The sequence below is a fragment of the Sporobolomyces koalae genome, assembly GCF_050403365.1.
Source record: "Sporobolomyces koalae JCM15063 DNA, S_koalae_JCM15063T_v1_ctg68, whole genome shotgun sequence".
NCBI lineage: Eukaryota > Fungi > Basidiomycota > Microbotryomycetes > Sporidiobolales > Sporidiobolaceae > Sporobolomyces > Sporobolomyces koalae.
In genome coordinates, this window is record NW_027481703.1 from 1 (window position 1) to 15,267 (window position 15,267).

General features: G+C 55.0%; 6 protein-coding genes across 6 annotated transcripts; 2 read left to right on the plus strand and 4 right to left on the minus strand.

Annotated features, from left to right (window-relative positions):
- Positions 1-124: 124 nt before the first annotated feature.
- JCM15063_006552 (uncharacterized protein) lies at positions 125-506 on the minus strand (the record flags this gene model as incomplete). The annotated part of the gene is made up of 2 exons (XM_076681385.1): positions 125-221; positions 289-506. The coding sequence occupies 2 exons, from the start codon at positions 504-506 to the stop codon at positions 125-127; spliced, it is 315 nt and encodes a 104-aa protein (XP_076531465.1).
- Positions 507-748: 242 nt separating this feature from the next.
- MSH2 (mismatch repair ATPase MSH2) lies at positions 749-5,143 on the plus strand (the record flags this gene model as incomplete). The annotated part of the gene is made up of 17 exons (XM_076681386.1): positions 749-841; positions 919-1,413; positions 1,487-1,616; positions 1,687-1,761; positions 1,829-1,987; positions 2,054-2,194; positions 2,299-2,360; positions 2,439-2,711; positions 2,801-3,064; positions 3,139-3,310; positions 3,385-3,448; positions 3,515-3,672; positions 3,754-4,078; positions 4,173-4,348; positions 4,450-4,517; positions 4,595-4,640; positions 4,893-5,143. 17 exons carry the CDS (start codon positions 749-751, stop codon positions 5,141-5,143), a joined length of 2,952 nt encoding a protein of 983 aa, XP_076531466.1.
- Positions 5,144-5,311: 168 nt separating this feature from the next.
- JCM15063_006554 (uncharacterized protein) lies at positions 5,312-8,703 on the minus strand (the record flags this gene model as incomplete). The annotated part of the gene is made up of 11 exons (XM_076681387.1): positions 5,312-5,628; positions 5,706-5,835; positions 5,913-6,694; positions 6,775-7,013; positions 7,084-7,478; positions 7,549-7,643; positions 7,714-7,767; positions 7,837-8,047; positions 8,136-8,250; positions 8,320-8,433; positions 8,510-8,703. 11 exons carry the CDS (start codon positions 8,701-8,703, stop codon positions 5,312-5,314), a joined length of 2,646 nt encoding a protein of 881 aa, XP_076531467.1.
- Positions 8,704-9,950: 1,247 nt separating this feature from the next.
- JCM15063_006555 (uncharacterized protein) lies at positions 9,951-10,683 on the minus strand (the record flags this gene model as incomplete). Its single annotated transcript, XM_076681388.1, has 3 exons — positions 9,951-10,391; positions 10,462-10,512; positions 10,582-10,683. 3 exons carry the CDS (start codon positions 10,681-10,683, stop codon positions 9,951-9,953), a joined length of 594 nt encoding a protein of 197 aa, XP_076531468.1.
- A 634-nt stretch (positions 10,684-11,317) lies between these two features.
- Positions 11,318-13,269, plus strand: JCM15063_006556 (uncharacterized protein; the record flags this gene model as incomplete). The annotated part of the gene is made up of 8 exons (XM_076681389.1): positions 11,318-11,487; positions 11,576-11,651; positions 11,722-11,829; positions 11,890-12,096; positions 12,169-12,408; positions 12,482-12,679; positions 12,748-12,851; positions 12,927-13,269. The coding sequence occupies 8 exons, from the start codon at positions 11,318-11,320 to the stop codon at positions 13,267-13,269; spliced, it is 1,446 nt and encodes a 481-aa protein (XP_076531469.1).
- A 499-nt stretch (positions 13,270-13,768) lies between these two features.
- Positions 13,769-14,595, minus strand: JCM15063_006557 (uncharacterized protein; the record flags this gene model as incomplete). Its single annotated transcript, XM_076681390.1, has 3 exons — positions 13,769-14,061; positions 14,146-14,233; positions 14,320-14,595. The coding sequence occupies 3 exons, from the start codon at positions 14,593-14,595 to the stop codon at positions 13,769-13,771; spliced, it is 657 nt and encodes a 218-aa protein (XP_076531470.1).
- Between the last annotated feature and the right edge of the window lie 672 nt (positions 14,596-15,267).

The window sequence follows — 15,267 nt, forward strand, 5'->3', positions numbered from 1 at the left end:
CCCCCCCCCCCCCCCCCCCCCCCCCCCCCCCCCCCCCCCCCCCCCCCCCCCCCCCCCCCCCCCCCCCCCCCCCCCCCCCCCCCCCCCCCCCCCCCCCCCCCCCCCCCCCCCCGGAGGCCTATGGCTAATGGTATTTGCCTTTGTACGTAACTTTGCCGTCCTTGCCGACTTGGGTCACGATCGGACTCGTCGCAGGTCTGTACTTGTGCTCGGGACTGTACCTGTTGAGCTCGCCAAACGAGGTGATCAATGCCGCAGCCGAGACGAGAGATTAGGGGAGAAACGAACCTCTCGACGCCTCTGAACGCGGGACGATGATGCAGCACCTTGTCACCGAGGTCGTACTTGCGGTGCAAATGGGCCTCGATCCAGTTGTGCGGTGGGAGCGAGAACCGGATCGCGAGTAGCGCGTACACCGCCGACACGAAACACAGCAGGAACACGCGCAACGGCGTGAGCGTCGTGATGGACCGTTGCGTGCGCGGGCGTCGCAGGTCGTTCGGCATTCGAGCAGCTTTCGATCGAACAGGTGGAGAGTCGGGGCAGTCAAGAGACGCGAAAGAAGTCAAAGGTCAAGCGAGCGAGTCGTCTCTGCACTCTCCCTGCACTCGAACGCCGATCTCGCTCGACTGCCTCGACACTCGGTACGGGTCCGCAATCACAGGACAAGCGCACGACCACCGTCAGCTCAAAGACTCTCCCCGCAAGCCGCTTGCTCGCTTCGCGGATCGCACCGCCCGTTGTCGTCATGCCGGCGCTGCAGTACTCGAAGGAGAAGCGCAAGGACGTCGCGTCTGACAGTGACCTGAGTCTCGTCGCTTCGATCCGCAAACTCGCTCCCGTCAGTTGTCCCTCTCTCGATCCGAGCGTTTCCCGCGTGGCGACGCGTTCGCATGCTCACGGTCCAGCTCCCTGCAGACACCCGAGGGCACGATCCGCTTGTTTGACCGTCAAGACTACTACCAAGCGTTCTCGACTTCGGCCGTGTTTGTCGCGACACATCACTACAAAACCCAGACCGTCCTCAAGTACTTTGGCCACCCTTCTCCAGCGACCCACGAGCCGCTCGGACTCCCGGCCGTGTCCCTGTCCCACGCAGTCGCGACTTCGTTCCTGCGCGATGCCCTCACGACAAAACAGCTCCGGATCGAAATCTACTCGCAGGAGAAAGGCACCGCGTACAAGTGGAAACTCGCGAAAGAGGCCAGTCCGGGCAACCTGAGTCAGGTCGAGGACCTTTTATTCGGCGCTGCGACCGGTCAGGAGCTGTTGGCGTCCCCCGTCATCATGGCGATCCGCGTCAAAGCGAGTGACAAGGCAGGGACGACCGTCGGCGTCGCTTTCGCAGACACGAGCGCATTCGAACTGGGCGTGAGCGAGTACACCGACACGGATCTCTTCAGCAACACCGAGGTACGAGTCCCAGATCCCCGTCAAAAACGTTTCACCCAACTGAGCTTCGTTGCCCGGTGTTGCGGCATGGCAGTCTCTCTTGATCCAGCTCGGTGTCAAGGAAGTGTTGCTCACACCCGAGGACAAAGCCAACTCGTACGATTTGCAAAAGCTGAAACAGTTGATCGAGAGGTGCAACATTGTTGTGACGGAACGCAAAAAGAGTCAGTCTCGGGACACTTGTTCGTGGCTCAAAGCGCGTCGATTCGATAAAGTTGACTTCTGGTTCCACAGGCGACTTCAACCATAAGGATGTCGAACAGGATTTGAATCGACTCTTGCGCGGGAACCTCCAAGCTTCGACCCTGCGTAAACTCTTCCCCTCTCTCTCCCGTCACTGAAGAACTTGCCGTCTGCTGACTTTCGGAAATCCTAGCCGAGTTTGACCAAACTCTGGCACTCTCGTCTCTCGCTGCTTTGATCAACTACCTCGCACTCTTGTCGGCGCCTCACAACTTTGGGGCCTTCTCGCTCAAGAACCACGACTTGTCCATGTTCATGAAGCTCGACGCTTCCGCACTCCGAGCTCTGAACCGTTCGTTTCAAGCTCTCCGCGTTTTTTCAACGAGCCATGCTGACACGCTTAAAACGTCGACGACAGTCATGCCCGATCCTAGCGGCCTCAGCGGTTCGAACAAGACGAGTTCAGTGTTTGGGCTGTTGAACCGATGCAAAACGGCTCAGGGAACCAGAACACTCGCAATGTGGCTCAAACAACCATCGATCAACCTGCATCTCATCCGTGAGTTTTCCGCGAGAGGAGTTTTTCCTCTTTTTCAAAATCGTGCCATTGCAACTCGGCTATTGAACAACCTCGTTTTGGGCGCGCTTTTGCGGGAAATACAGGTCAGAGGCAAGAATTGGTACACTGCCTCATCGAAAACACCGAGTTCCGCCAAACTCTCGCCGTAAAGCTTTTCCCTGCCATCCCGTATCTTACGCTCGTTGCGATCGAAAGCTGACAACAAGGGGGTCGATTCTCACAGGACACGTACCTGAGGTTCTTTCCAGATTTCCACCGCATCTCGAAACGGTTTCAGAAACAGAACGCGAGTCTCGAAGACGTCGTGAGGGTGTACCAAGCCGTCGTCTTGTTGCCCGGGATGGTCACCCTGTTGGAGAATGGCGTGGTTGAAGGCGGCGACGAAGTCGAGATGGCGCAAGACGGTGATGATCCTGCTGTTAAAGGGGATCAGGGAAAGAGTCAGAAAGAACAGTGGAAAGCACTTGTCGAGGAACTCTGGCTGAGTAAAGTCCGGGTACGTTCTCCTCCCGCTCAATCTTTTGTCGGCGGAAGAGACCGCTTGCATTCTGCTTGGGCACTGAACATATCGACGTGATGATACAGGAATTTTCCGACTCGCTTTCAACGTACCAACAAATGGTCGAAACTACGATCGATTTGTCGGAACTCTCGAATCACAATTTTGTCATCAAGCCCGAGTTCGACGACTCGCTCGTCAACCTGCGCGACAAACTTGAAGGAATCCGAGACAGTCTCGACCAAGTGCATCGCGAAGTCGCAGACGATCTCGGGTTCGAAACGGATGGCAAAGTGTTGCACTTTGAGGCGAACAGTTTGTTCGGATACTGCTTCAGGTTGACCCGCAAGGTACGAGAACCCATTTCCCGAGAAAGCTCTTTCAAATCGATTGAGGCGAATCGCGGCGGTTGTCTATGTTACAGGAAGCGGCTGCGATCAAGAACAAGAAGAAATACATTGAACTGAAGAACCAGACGAACGGAGTGCATTTCACGACGAAAGCCCTAAAAGAATTGGTTGAAGAGTTCCGCGACGTGACGAAAGAGTACGAAAAGAAACAGAGCAGCCTGGTCAAGGAAGTCATTGGGATCGCTTGTAAGCACTCTCTCCGCTTGACAGTTTCTGCTGTGTTTCCAATCCGCGCAAGTCGGTTGACGTGATCGTGACAGCTTCTTACTGCGAGGTACTCGAAACTCTAAATCACATTCTCGCTCACATCGATGTCATCACCTCGTGAGTGTCGCTCCCGTATAGCACTCACTCGCTCATTCTCTTGACGGATTCTGCAATAATGAACAGCCTTGCTACGTCGGCTCTCGCCGCTCCGATTCCGTACATCAAGCCGACCGTTTTTGAGCAAGGTCAAGGCAGTCTCGAACTCGAAGAAGCACGACACCCTTGTCTCGAGGTGCAGGATGGAGTCAATTTTATCAGCAACGATTGCAAACTCGAACGAGGTGAGCAGTCCCTATAACAAAACCTGCTATACCGCATTTCGTTCTGAGCCTTACTCTCTTTGTCATTGTTCTCGACCCTAGATGTCAGCGAATTTTCAATCATTACCGGCCCTAACGCAGGAGGCAAATCCGTCTTTATCCGCCAGACTGCCTTGATCGCACTACTCGCTCAGATCGGCTCGTTCGTGCCCTGCACCTCAGCGTCCTTGCCTATCTTTGATTCGATCCTGTGTCGAGTTGGAGCGGGAGACAGTCAGCTAAAGGGAGTCAGTACGTTCATGAGCGAAATGCTCGAGACGAGCGCGATCTTGAAGAATGCGACAAAGGACAGTCTGGTCATCATTGACGAACTCGGACGAGGGACGAGTACCTACGATGGATTCGGTCTCGCGTGGGCCATCTCAGAGTGAGTCGTGTTTTTGTGCTGGTCTTTCCTGTCTGTCCTCTTCGTGTTTGGCCCAGCTGACGAACGGAGGGTTTTTCCCTCCCATTCAAACCAGGCACCTTTGCACGGTCACTCGCGCCTCGGTACTGTTTGCGACTCACTTTCACGAATTGACGGCATTGGCTCAAACGGTCAAACACGTCAAAAATTTGCATGTCGTTGCGCACGTCGAGGAGAACCCAGACAGTTTGACTGGCAAAGAGATCACACTCCTGTACAAGGTAGCTCAAGGTGAATCATTCTCTTCCTCTTTGTCTTTCCATCCATCCCTTGTCATCAGTTTGCCTTGGTCAGCTGACTTTTGGAGCGATCGCTCGGTGACGAATTTTAAGGAGTGTGTGACCAAAGTTTCGGAATCCATGTTGCGCAACTCGCCAATTTCCCTGAGGAAGTCGTCAAGGTACGAACCGCGTTACCCTCTTTCGTAGTATGACAAGGCTCCGGATCCTCATGGTCGACATGTCTAATTTCGCACAGCTCGCACAACGGAAGGCGGACGATTTAGAAGATTTCGGTCAAGATCGTACGTTTTCCCTTTTCCTTCAGACTTATTAGAGCAATGGCGTAGGGATGTGCGCGAGAGGTGGCCTGGGATGAAAGCACAGAAGAGGAGCGAGGTGCCGGCGACTTGGATAAGCACCGGCAGCTGGGTTTCCACCCGCCTGTGTCGTCCCCCATTCCTCTTCTAACGTACATCCTCCCGTGATGGCACTCGTAACGGCTGGCGCTCGTGAGTGGCTTGCTTTGCTAACCAATGCGTACACGAAATGTACAGCCGAAGAGACGACCATGTCGAACGCAATGCCTTCAGAAGTCATTGCCGAAGGAACTTCACTGGTGGAAGCATTCCTCTCGGACTGGGTCGCGCGCACGTCGAAAGACGCAATCGGTTCGGAATCCATGACACTCGATGACGAGGCAACTCTCGATCTCGAACTCGAACAACTCAAAAAAGTGTACGCCGAGTGGCAAGACAAACTCGAGGCGAGTCAATGGGTACGTGAGGTGTTGGAAAAAACGGCCTGAGATTTTCGTATAGCTGTTTTTGTACTATAGAGACCGCTCTTGTGTTTGTTGTGACATCAAACCGCTGTTTTCCTCACCGATTTGAAGTTACGGTACGAGAAAGATGTTGGCACATGCAGTCTAAATAACGACTTTGCTGTTTCCGTTTCACAATTGCGTCTGACACCGTCATCTCGGTGATCCCATCTCCCACCGTACGCCGCCGAACCGACTCGACAAGTTTGACCGTGCGAGTCCCGGAGTGAATGCCGAAGCGCTGCTCCTACGACCCGTGTTGACTCCGAGTCCGTTCAACTCGTCGTCGAATCGCTCGACCACTCGATCAGCCATCATCGTGAAGAACCACCGTGACAGTTCTTGCTGTATCGAACTGAACGAGGGCAAGATCGCCATCGAGACGGAGTCACCCATCGAATCTCCTCGTCTCGATGCTTCAGAGAGAGATTGCCAGAACGACTTTTGAACCGGGAAGCGCTTGAGCCGGACTGTGCAAAGGAACGAGGGATCTTTCGTAAATCGGCCTGCAGGCGGCATCTTGAAATGCTCGAGTGAGACCACTGACCATCGACGGCGAGGGCGAGTTCACCATCCGATCCCTGAGCGAATTGGGCATCGGGGATAAGCGCTTTGATCGCTTCGTGATCCGAAATGTCAGGGTTCTCCTCTTTATACCCTGCAACGCCATTTGCGATCTACACAGAGAGATGCGGTTGGATTAGGTTCTTCTCGAGAAAAAGCGAGGAGAATTAGGGGTCGAAGAAGGACGAACGAAAAGTTGGCACGCGTAGACTGCCGCATCTCGCAAGCCTCCGAGCCCATCGACGAGGCCTCGCCCGTACGGGCCGAGCTCGACTTCGAAATGTCCCGACACTCCGTTGTTGGCACCTTCTCTCGCCTTCTTGACTGTCTTTTTCAGTTCCGAATTCGGGACTTGCTCGTCAGGCGTTGAGGTTCGGAGTGCATCCTCTGCATGCGCTTCGGGCGTCACCGGTCCAGTCACCGTTTCGTCAATGGCAGTCGCCGATTCTGAAGGAGTGGACGTCGTGGGTTCCGTTGGCGCAAAGGGCGAAGTCTCCTGGTCCTGGGCCAATTCGACCGACTTTTCGGTATTTGCGCTTGCTAGATCGTCTTCGGGTTTCTCGATGGACGAGTTCTCGACCGTGACTGTCGTGTTCTCCTTGACGACCTCGACCTTCCTCTCTTGCTTGTCCCCCTCGATCGGGTCCAGGCCCCGGATCTGCCGAATAAGTTCCTTCGGTGCGGTCAGACCGAATGCTTTGAGTCCCGTCATGACGCGACCTCCCGCGATCCCTTCAATCTTGTCGGGGCTGATCCCGCGTCCTTCGCAGACCCTGCCTTTGAAGTCGTCGTACATGTGATCGACCGCTGCCGCGTGGCGCGCGAGGTCGTCTCCCTCGAGTCGGTGCGTGACGTCTTGCGAGCGAGAGCCTGTAAAGTACGATTCGAGCGTGATGTGGAAACGGTCGAAGAAGGATTGCAGGAAGGTGGGTCGTAGCGAGGCAACTCCGATCGAGCCAGTGATGGTCGAAGCTAGGAGATCGAAAGACCCTCCGTGAGCTTTTCATCGACTTTTTCGTGCGAGACGAGACTTGTGCGCGCAGATGACTCACGAGCAGCAAAGATGGCGTCAGTGTGGGTTGAAACGAGGTAACCACCGCTGGCGCTCGCGTTGCCGAAACTTGCGACGACAGTCTTGCCTTTGCGTTCTCGCAAGTCTCGCACGGCGCCCCAAATCGTATCGCTGTCGACGACTCCACCTCCTCCAGAGTCGATCCGGAGAACGACTGCTCCGATCGTCTCGTCTTCGCCTGCCTCTTTCAGTCCTCTCACGACCGCAGCGGTACCGAATCTGGAGATAAAGAAGATTCCTTAGCTTCAGGTTGTTCAGTCCTTCTTGATAGCGAAAAAGGACGACGTACTCTCCGACATCTCCAATCGCTCCCATCAAGTACACGACTCCGACATCGATCGCCTCCTTCAAGTACTTCTCCATCGCTTTCTCGACGACTTTTGCGTAGTGGAAGAAGCCCATCAGCTTTTTGTCCTCGTCTCCGCCGAATTCTGGGTCAAGCACGGAGTCGAGAATGTCTTGTCGGTAGCAAGTCCCGTTCAAGAGTCCGTTTGAAGTGGCTCGGTCAGCAGTGAAGGGTCCGACCTGAGAGAGGCCCTTGACGTGCTCGAGTGCCGCGCCAGTGTCGGGGTGAGAAGTCGAGAATCGATTGCGACCGATATAGGTCATAAGGTTATCGTTCAGTTCCGAGATGAGCTCGCGGTGGTTCTCTCGCTGCGGTTCTGTCAGTTTCTCGTCGATATACTGCGCCGTATCCGAATCTCGAGTCAGAATTTCACCCTCGCTGTAGTTGAGCATCGAGAAAGTTCCGTACAGGCTGAACGAACGATTTGTATTCGTTGCGAGCCTCGGCGTGCACTTCGATTCCGAGCCATTTGGCTAACCGTCCGTAGAACGGTGTCGTTGATCCTGTTCCGGAATCGGATGCGAGATGATCAGTACACACGTTGTAGCCTGATGCGAGTTTTAGACCGCTTACCGAATCCTACCAGCGGCACTTCTCCAGTCGGCTGCGTGTAGATCTCGTCGAATGCTGCTCTCAGGGAAAAGCGATGAGTATGCACCTATATCTACGCGTATCTGGTCGAGACCTGTCACTCACTGCTGGCGAGAAGGTATTGACCTTGACTCGAAAACGTATCGGACCAAGCAACTGTCCTCCACGCATCTTTGCCCTCGGACCCGAACTTCTCAGTTTTGACGCGCTTGAGCTCTAACATGGCATCCTGAATCTCTTCGAGTTGAGCCAACCCGAGGCTGTACGAGGGGACCGAAGGAACCGAAGTCGAACTGAAATCGGCAATGATGCCTCTCTGCATAATCCGAAGTTTCTTGAATCGCGATCAGCAGCAGTTCTGTCTGGCTAGACAGGCAGAATGAAGGTGGAGGGAGAGGACTTGCAATCCGGTCATCTCCTTCGATGAACTTGATCGTGCGCACGACATCAAACAGTGTCATGACTCGTGGTGGTTCTTCCGGGGACCCTCCTTGCGAAGACGACAGCAGGTAGTTCAGACTAGCACAGTCACGAGATAAACATGAGTTCTAAAGGCAGCAAGCGAGAGAGAGCAACAGCAGCACTGACTTGGATCCGTAAGATTTCGCTTCGACGATTCCGCCATCGTAAATCTTCCAGTACAGGTACGCCTTTTCGGGGATAGCATCTCGCTTCTTCGCCCGAGCGCGTTCGGCGGCATAGCTGCGGTCATGAGGAACGGAGAACGCTTCTCAGCGATGACGACAGACACGTGACTCAGCGATGAGCGTGAACGTACGACACGACGGCATACGTGATCGCAGTCCCGGTCAGGATTGCGCCTTTCCATCTCCAAGCGCCCGACGCGGCTCGGTACGGACGCGACGCTCGGAAGCGAGCAAGCCGCGAATCGGGTCCAACACCAGCGGTCGGTGGTTGTGGCCCGGCTTGTTTTGGTGGCTCTGGCGGTGGTGGAGCCGTAGATTCGGCCATCTGGAACGGTTGGCCGTACTGTAGAGCGAGATGCCGAAAGTCGACGTCGATCCGAATCGAACAACTTCAAAGTCGATGAATTTCAGCTGTGCTTCTTGAAGCTGAGCAGGGTGACTCTAGTACAGTAATCATCGCTCAGAGGATATTTGGTACCGAGTCTCGATCGACAACCTCCGTGGAGTTTTTCGGAAAATATGTCATTTCGAGTTTTTTTTCTCTCCAGAGATTACTTCGAGCATATCCTCGCTTGTAAGATGTAGTCAGTACTTACAGTATGAAAGCAATTTTGGGGATACTAGTCCGTAGTGCTGACTGGAACATATTGTATCGGACAAAGCGAAGAACGCCAGAACTAGCTACAGCAAGCGGTGCAATCTGCCGCTCTTGCTGGCATGCGTGCTGCCGAGTAAGCCCCAGGGCATGACGGTGATCCTGCGGCGCGACGAATCGTAGCCACCGTTTGGACTTCGAGCCCGCGACGTTGAGGCGTATCATCAAGCTCAAAATTTTGTCCTTCGACAACGCAGACGCCTATGCTTCGAGTGATTACTCTTGCGACACTCCACCACGATCTGATGTGAATCTGACTTGAGCAGCTCGGATCTTTCGCAGCGGCGCATACTAGAGACTGCGCACGAGCCGGAATGGGATGCAGCACAACCTTCGATGCCGGTTGCCGGCTGAATTGTTACTCACATCCCGACGAGAAAGGTTGAGAAGCTTGTGTCTACCAGAACTGACGACGTCTAGATCGTTAGTCTCGAAGTCGAGGAGGTTCGCGAACCAACGAGAGGGAAAGATAGAGAAAGGGCATCTTCAAGGGACGGGCGAAGGAAGGGAAACGTGTATTCCAGGGACGTATCTTGCTACATTAACGTAGGCTGGAATACGAGAGAGGAGCGGCCCATGCGCCCGATCAACGGCTAATGTCCTGGTCGCACTCACTATGGGTTCGAGCACTCCTGTCTCGACGTTGTCTGTCGCGAGAGTAAAAACGCGGGTCCACTGCGCCCATGATTTTCAGGAGCGAAAGGAGTCAGTAAATCGCTTGCAAATGCACAGAGCGAGATAGTACGAGGAATTTTCAGCTGCAGTCGCAACGATCAAGCTACCCGAAGCGGATATTTCGCTGAGCCTCACATCGCCGCTTGTTCATAATCCACCACAGCGCACGGATATACTTACGACACGTTCATACAACAGCCTACGATATTTCGTATACAGAAAACGAGTAAAAGCGAAACGGCTCAGATCAGGTCGTTCACGGCGGACCCAGCTGATGCACCCTGTTCCGTCGAAGCTCCGTCGAACTTGTTGAGCCAATCCTGCATTTGATCCCTCTGCATCTTATCGATTGTCTCGGGTCCCATCTCGGTTGGGCTCGAATGCAGTTCGTCTGACACTCCCGGATCCTCTGGGTGGGTTGCTCCGCCAGTTGATAGTGTCGTCGTCGTCTGGTTCAGTGTCGATGCCGCCTGAGTCGGTTTGCGCACGGGTTGCATGACCCCACCTTGTCCGTCATTCCAGCCGGGTGCGAGCGCCTGCAGTTTCGCTTTGCGCACGCGTTCCTTCGATTCCGAGTAACTGTGCAACAGTGCGACACGTTGCGCTCGAGTCTGTTCGAGGTGTTCGAGTTGCGCTGGCAAGGTTGACAGGACGTGATCTTCGAGCGTGTGGGGGTACACGAACTGGCCAACGCGAGGTGGAATCAGCACGAAGACGGGAGCGAGCGTTCCGCAGTGAGGACGGAGGGCATACGTAGGCTTCGACGTCGTCTGGTAAGGGGTGAATGTCTAGCGGCACCTGCACCTGAAGGTTTCTGACGAGGTCAGTAGTCGTTACGTGCGCAGACGGTGGTGATGGACAGGGTACGCTCACCGGTGGCGGCGCCCAGAACGCAGGGTTCTTGATCAGCGGGACGCGATCAACCAATTGAGATGCTGTTGGAAAAGCAGAGGCGGTAGCGTCGGACGCCGTCATCCTCGAGGTGGGGTGAATTTGAGTCGCCCTCTAGCCGGAGCGAGCGAGACAGATACGGGCAGTCACTGGGTGCGCAAGGTGGGTAGGCCGAACAATAGCCGCTATGTTGAAGTACGATTGAGATGAAGCCTGGTCCTGTAAAGCGGGATGCAAGCACTCAATGCCGGGAAGTCCGGCCGACTAGATGGCTTCACCTTCTCGCTTTGCAGTTGCCCATGTTGCCCGCTGTCACTGTACAATCTGGCGTTACTAATACACACTGCCGACTATAAACAGTAGCGATCAGACTTGTCCTGCAGAGCAAGGATCGTCAAGGCGCGACATCGCACGTGCGAAGTTCGAGTCAGGGTTCGCAAGGCACCTCGACCGACGACCATCACGAAAGATGAAACGGCGCAAAGCGCAAGGCGTGCTGCGTGTACTGTAGCTAAAAGTAAGCATAGCGCCGGAAAAAAAAAAGTGATCGGCGGCCCGTCGCGTTCTCGACTCGTGCTCTCGATCGCTTATATTATTTGTCGAGCTTTCGAATCAGGACCAACCCCCACTAGCAGGTTGCCCGTAGCTGCGAGAATCTGTCTGGATCTCCGTCTCTCTACCCTCTGTCCTCCTTCGACGAGAGCGCCAGACACGAGCGATGTTGAGCTCGAACCCTTACCTCAACGTGCTCAAATCGCTCGAAGCAGATGTGTACCCGGTCGTCGCGGTCGAACTCGAAACCCGAGCGCTCGACGGAACGTTCCGTCTCGGATCTCACCTCCCACATCCTCCTCGCTCGATCCGAGTCGCACAGGGACTAACCGCCTTGTGAGTAGTCGCTACAAACCTTTTCGCTTGCTCACATCCGAGATACTGCGAAAGCTGTCGAGCTAAATTATTCGAGGCGCATACGCAGGTCTATCGTTGGGCTCGTGGGAGTGACCACGCTGCTTTATGTGCGGCGGAGGAGTCGGATCGTGCTGTCCAACTGCGTGAGGGACCTGTCGACAATCGGCCCTGAGGAGTACGACCGAACTGATCTTGGACCGGAAATTGACACAGACCTCGAACCGACGGTGGTTCGCGCCAACGACTATTTTCCTCGTGTTCACGTTCCTCAACTCGGTCTATAATCTCTTGTACCTCTCTCACTTACCGGATCCCCATCACGTAAGCATGCTTCCGCGCGAGGTCACAGATCCGAGTCTGATCCTTTCTAGCGCTCGACAGACGATCAACCTTGTCTCCTCCTCATTTCCCAACCTCCTCGTCCTCGCTCAGGCGCTCGCGTTGACAGTCTGTCTCGCCAAGGAACTTACAAGGCGGATAGGTGCAGCAGCACAGCTTGGACAGCCCGATTGCCCCAGATGGTTCCGCGGTGCACGGTTCACGACCATCTCGATCATTGGCAGTGTTCTCTTGCTCGGGGGCGACATTGTCAGTCCCGATTCTGATATACGAGCTGTTGAGACGAGGGCACCTTGCTGACTGACTTCCGACTCGCAATAGGCAACTTCCCTGGCAACGCTCGTTTCGTCTTTTGCCCTCCGCGATTCTTTCTTCAAAGCCCGAATCAACCTGCTCCTGCTTGCAACGTCTCCCTCTCAAGTTGCTTCGGCATCAACCACAAGTATTCTGAGGGTGCTCGCAGGGCCCATTGAAGTCATTCAACGGGACCTACAAGGGTTGAGGCGAAGCGAGATTGGCAAAGATGCGTTTCAGGTCGCGAGCGAAGTCGCACTTTTGCTCGTAAGTCCAGGATCCGCGTCTGTCTCAGGCAAGACTGCGAGCTGACGAGCGCGGAGTCAACAACGCTCCTCAGGCCTGCGGGGCACTCCTATCGAACGTTACCTCGCACATTCCTCGGCCTGCGATCGGTGTGTTGCCGAGGAGAATCCGCTTCAAGCGAGCGAGTTCGATCTCCAAGCTTCCGATAGTGGACGAGGTCGTGCCCGTACCGATGGAAACAAGCACGGATGAGACTTCCATCGAAACAACCGAGATTCGCCGGAATGTCTTCGTACGTTTTTCTCAAGTGACAGCCCTTTTGAGTATGCTGATCTGATCCTTTTGGCTTCACGTATGTAGGCGATCGCTGCGTTGGCAGTCTCGATCTTCCTGTTTGCGCTACTTTCAAACTTGAAGCTCGCGCTCGATGTCCTTGGTCGCAGATGGACTGCTCCTGTCGAATCGTGAGTCTTGGGCGGCTCCCTACTCTTGTGCATCGCAGACACTGATGCGTTCGAGCTGCTCCCTTTAACCTGCAGCTTCGGTCCGACTCGGCTGTGGTCGATCTACCTCTACAGCTCCATCTCGCTCGCGACCCTCGTGTACCTCGCGTACATTCAACTCGGCCCCTCGACGACAACGTTCAGCCTCAGCTCTATCGTGCCTCTCGCTAGGATACGTCGCGAACAAGGAGAGGAATCGAGGTCACATGAAGGTTACGTCGTCCCCGCGATGGCAACGCCTCCTGCTTCGCCGCCGATCTCCATCGCTTCCACCACCACTTCTCTGGAGGAAGAGAACCTCGAAAAACTCGCCGAATCGCCAGCACCAGCGTTGCCGGTACTCCTCGAGTCATACCCGTTCCCGCCTACGACCGTATAGATGCCGAGCTTGTCGATTTGTTCTTTTTGCTTTTCCGGAGGAAAAAGGAAACGTTTTATCTAGGAGGCTACCAGGACTCGTCACTCGGCTGTCTCTCTTTGGGTGTATTTGCGTTTCTCATTAGCATTTTTCGTTCTTTCATGTTGTGGCCGGACCTTACTCTCTCCATTGTGATTCGTCTTGATTTCAGATCTCTCTCTGTACCTGCATGCACCGCAAAGACACTTGAATTCCACTCAAACATCATTCAAGATCGACCTCAATGCACAAATAGAGAGGCAAAGAGATAGGCCGAAGATGGGCCGCGGCGCTCTCTCTTGAAAGTCTGAAGAAGCGGAGCTAGGTTCCAAATCGGAAGTGCGGACTAGCAAGTCCGCATAGGAAGAAAAGAGAGCGTCTGAGACTCAAGATGACTGAATGGAGGAACCCAAGAATTGAGCCTTTTGGCTCTGAGAAGAAGAGAACAAGCGAAGGGGAGGGGTTCCTAGGGTTGTTTGACTCAGAAGCAACCCAACCCAAGGTTGAGCCCGAGTTGTCCAAACACTCCGGCAAAGATGTTTCCGAGCCCATGCAGGACGACAAAGACGGTCCCGTTGACCAAGCCGAGCACGGCTTCGAGCAATCCGTCGCAGACGTAGAAGAGCGTCTTGAGGATCGCCACGAGCTCGAGGCCGATCAGTTTGAGGTGAACCGTCAGGAGGAGTCGAAGGCCGAGAGAGGACTTGATGATTATGTGGAGAGGAAGGAGAGCGGTGACGCAGGCGTTGAGAAGTCCAGCAACGAGCTTGGCGACTGTTATCGAGCAGAGCTTGACATTAGGATCCGAGAGGACCGAGAGCGAGATATGTTAAGGGAAATCGAGACAGTAAAACGTACGGCCCTTGACGTCGAGCTCGGCGTGGAGGAGATCGATCTTGTGGATGCGCACAGCGGCCGAAACGGATTTCAACGAAACTGAGATCTCCTGTAATCATGCCGGAAATCGCGAGATTGTGATCAGACTCTGGTCCGCCAAGTTTAAAGAAGGACTGACGAAAGAGCGAGACGTACGACAAGGTGAGGCTTGACAGACGCGACGATCGCGGCATTGCCCTTCTTCTTGTTCGCGGCGCAAGCGGTCTTGATGGAGGCGCCGGCGTGCTTGATCTGCTTCGTCGCGCTCCTGATCGACGATTCAACAGAAAGCTCGCATCCACACTTGGCCGGAGCGGGCTTGTTGTGACGCTTCTCGAGCGCGGACGAGTCGTGCCCAGACGAAGGGGACGATGTCGCGACGACCGAAGCGACGAGGGCGAGGAGTGGGAAGGCAATGCGAGTGAAGAGCATGACGATGGAGAGGATTAGATTTGGGATGCAAGAAGCGAGAGGATGCGAACGAGGCCGGCTCGAAAATACAGAGAGGAGTGTGGTGGGAGAGAAGGATGGAGGAAGAGAGAGAGAGAACGAGGCATCGACTCTAGCAAAACGTCGACGAAGCGTGGCGCTATGCCCTCCCCCAGAAGCGCGGCATGTAGAGACGATGCGGAGGGGCCTCAACCACGAAGAAGGTCGAAGCGCAAACGTAGCTCGGCGAGTGTTAGCAGATGCAGCGAGCGCCGGTCTGTTGTCAGTCCGCACAAGCAGCTAGGCCCGCGCGTTCGAAGCAGCACGTCTGCGAAGGAGCCTAGAGCGCCGTGCGAGATTGCGCGGGTCAAGCGGTAGGTCCCACCACGAGTCCGTCCCGGTTCGCCGACGAAATTTATCGTCCGGATCGACAGTAATCTGTCGCCTTGACCTCCTTGCGCCGCAGTGGTCTGCACATGGAGCGCCCGTCGCCGTCTCGCCCGACGCGCAGACGAGCTTACAGTCCGGTTGAACCTTCTGCCCGTCTGGGACTTTGAACGCGCCAGACGCGAGCGATCAATGCCAGGAGCCGCTGCCGCCCAAGCATCGCTGGACAACGCGTGTCGCACAATGACTGGAGTGAACCAGAGATGAAGAAATAAATCCGCGTTGCTG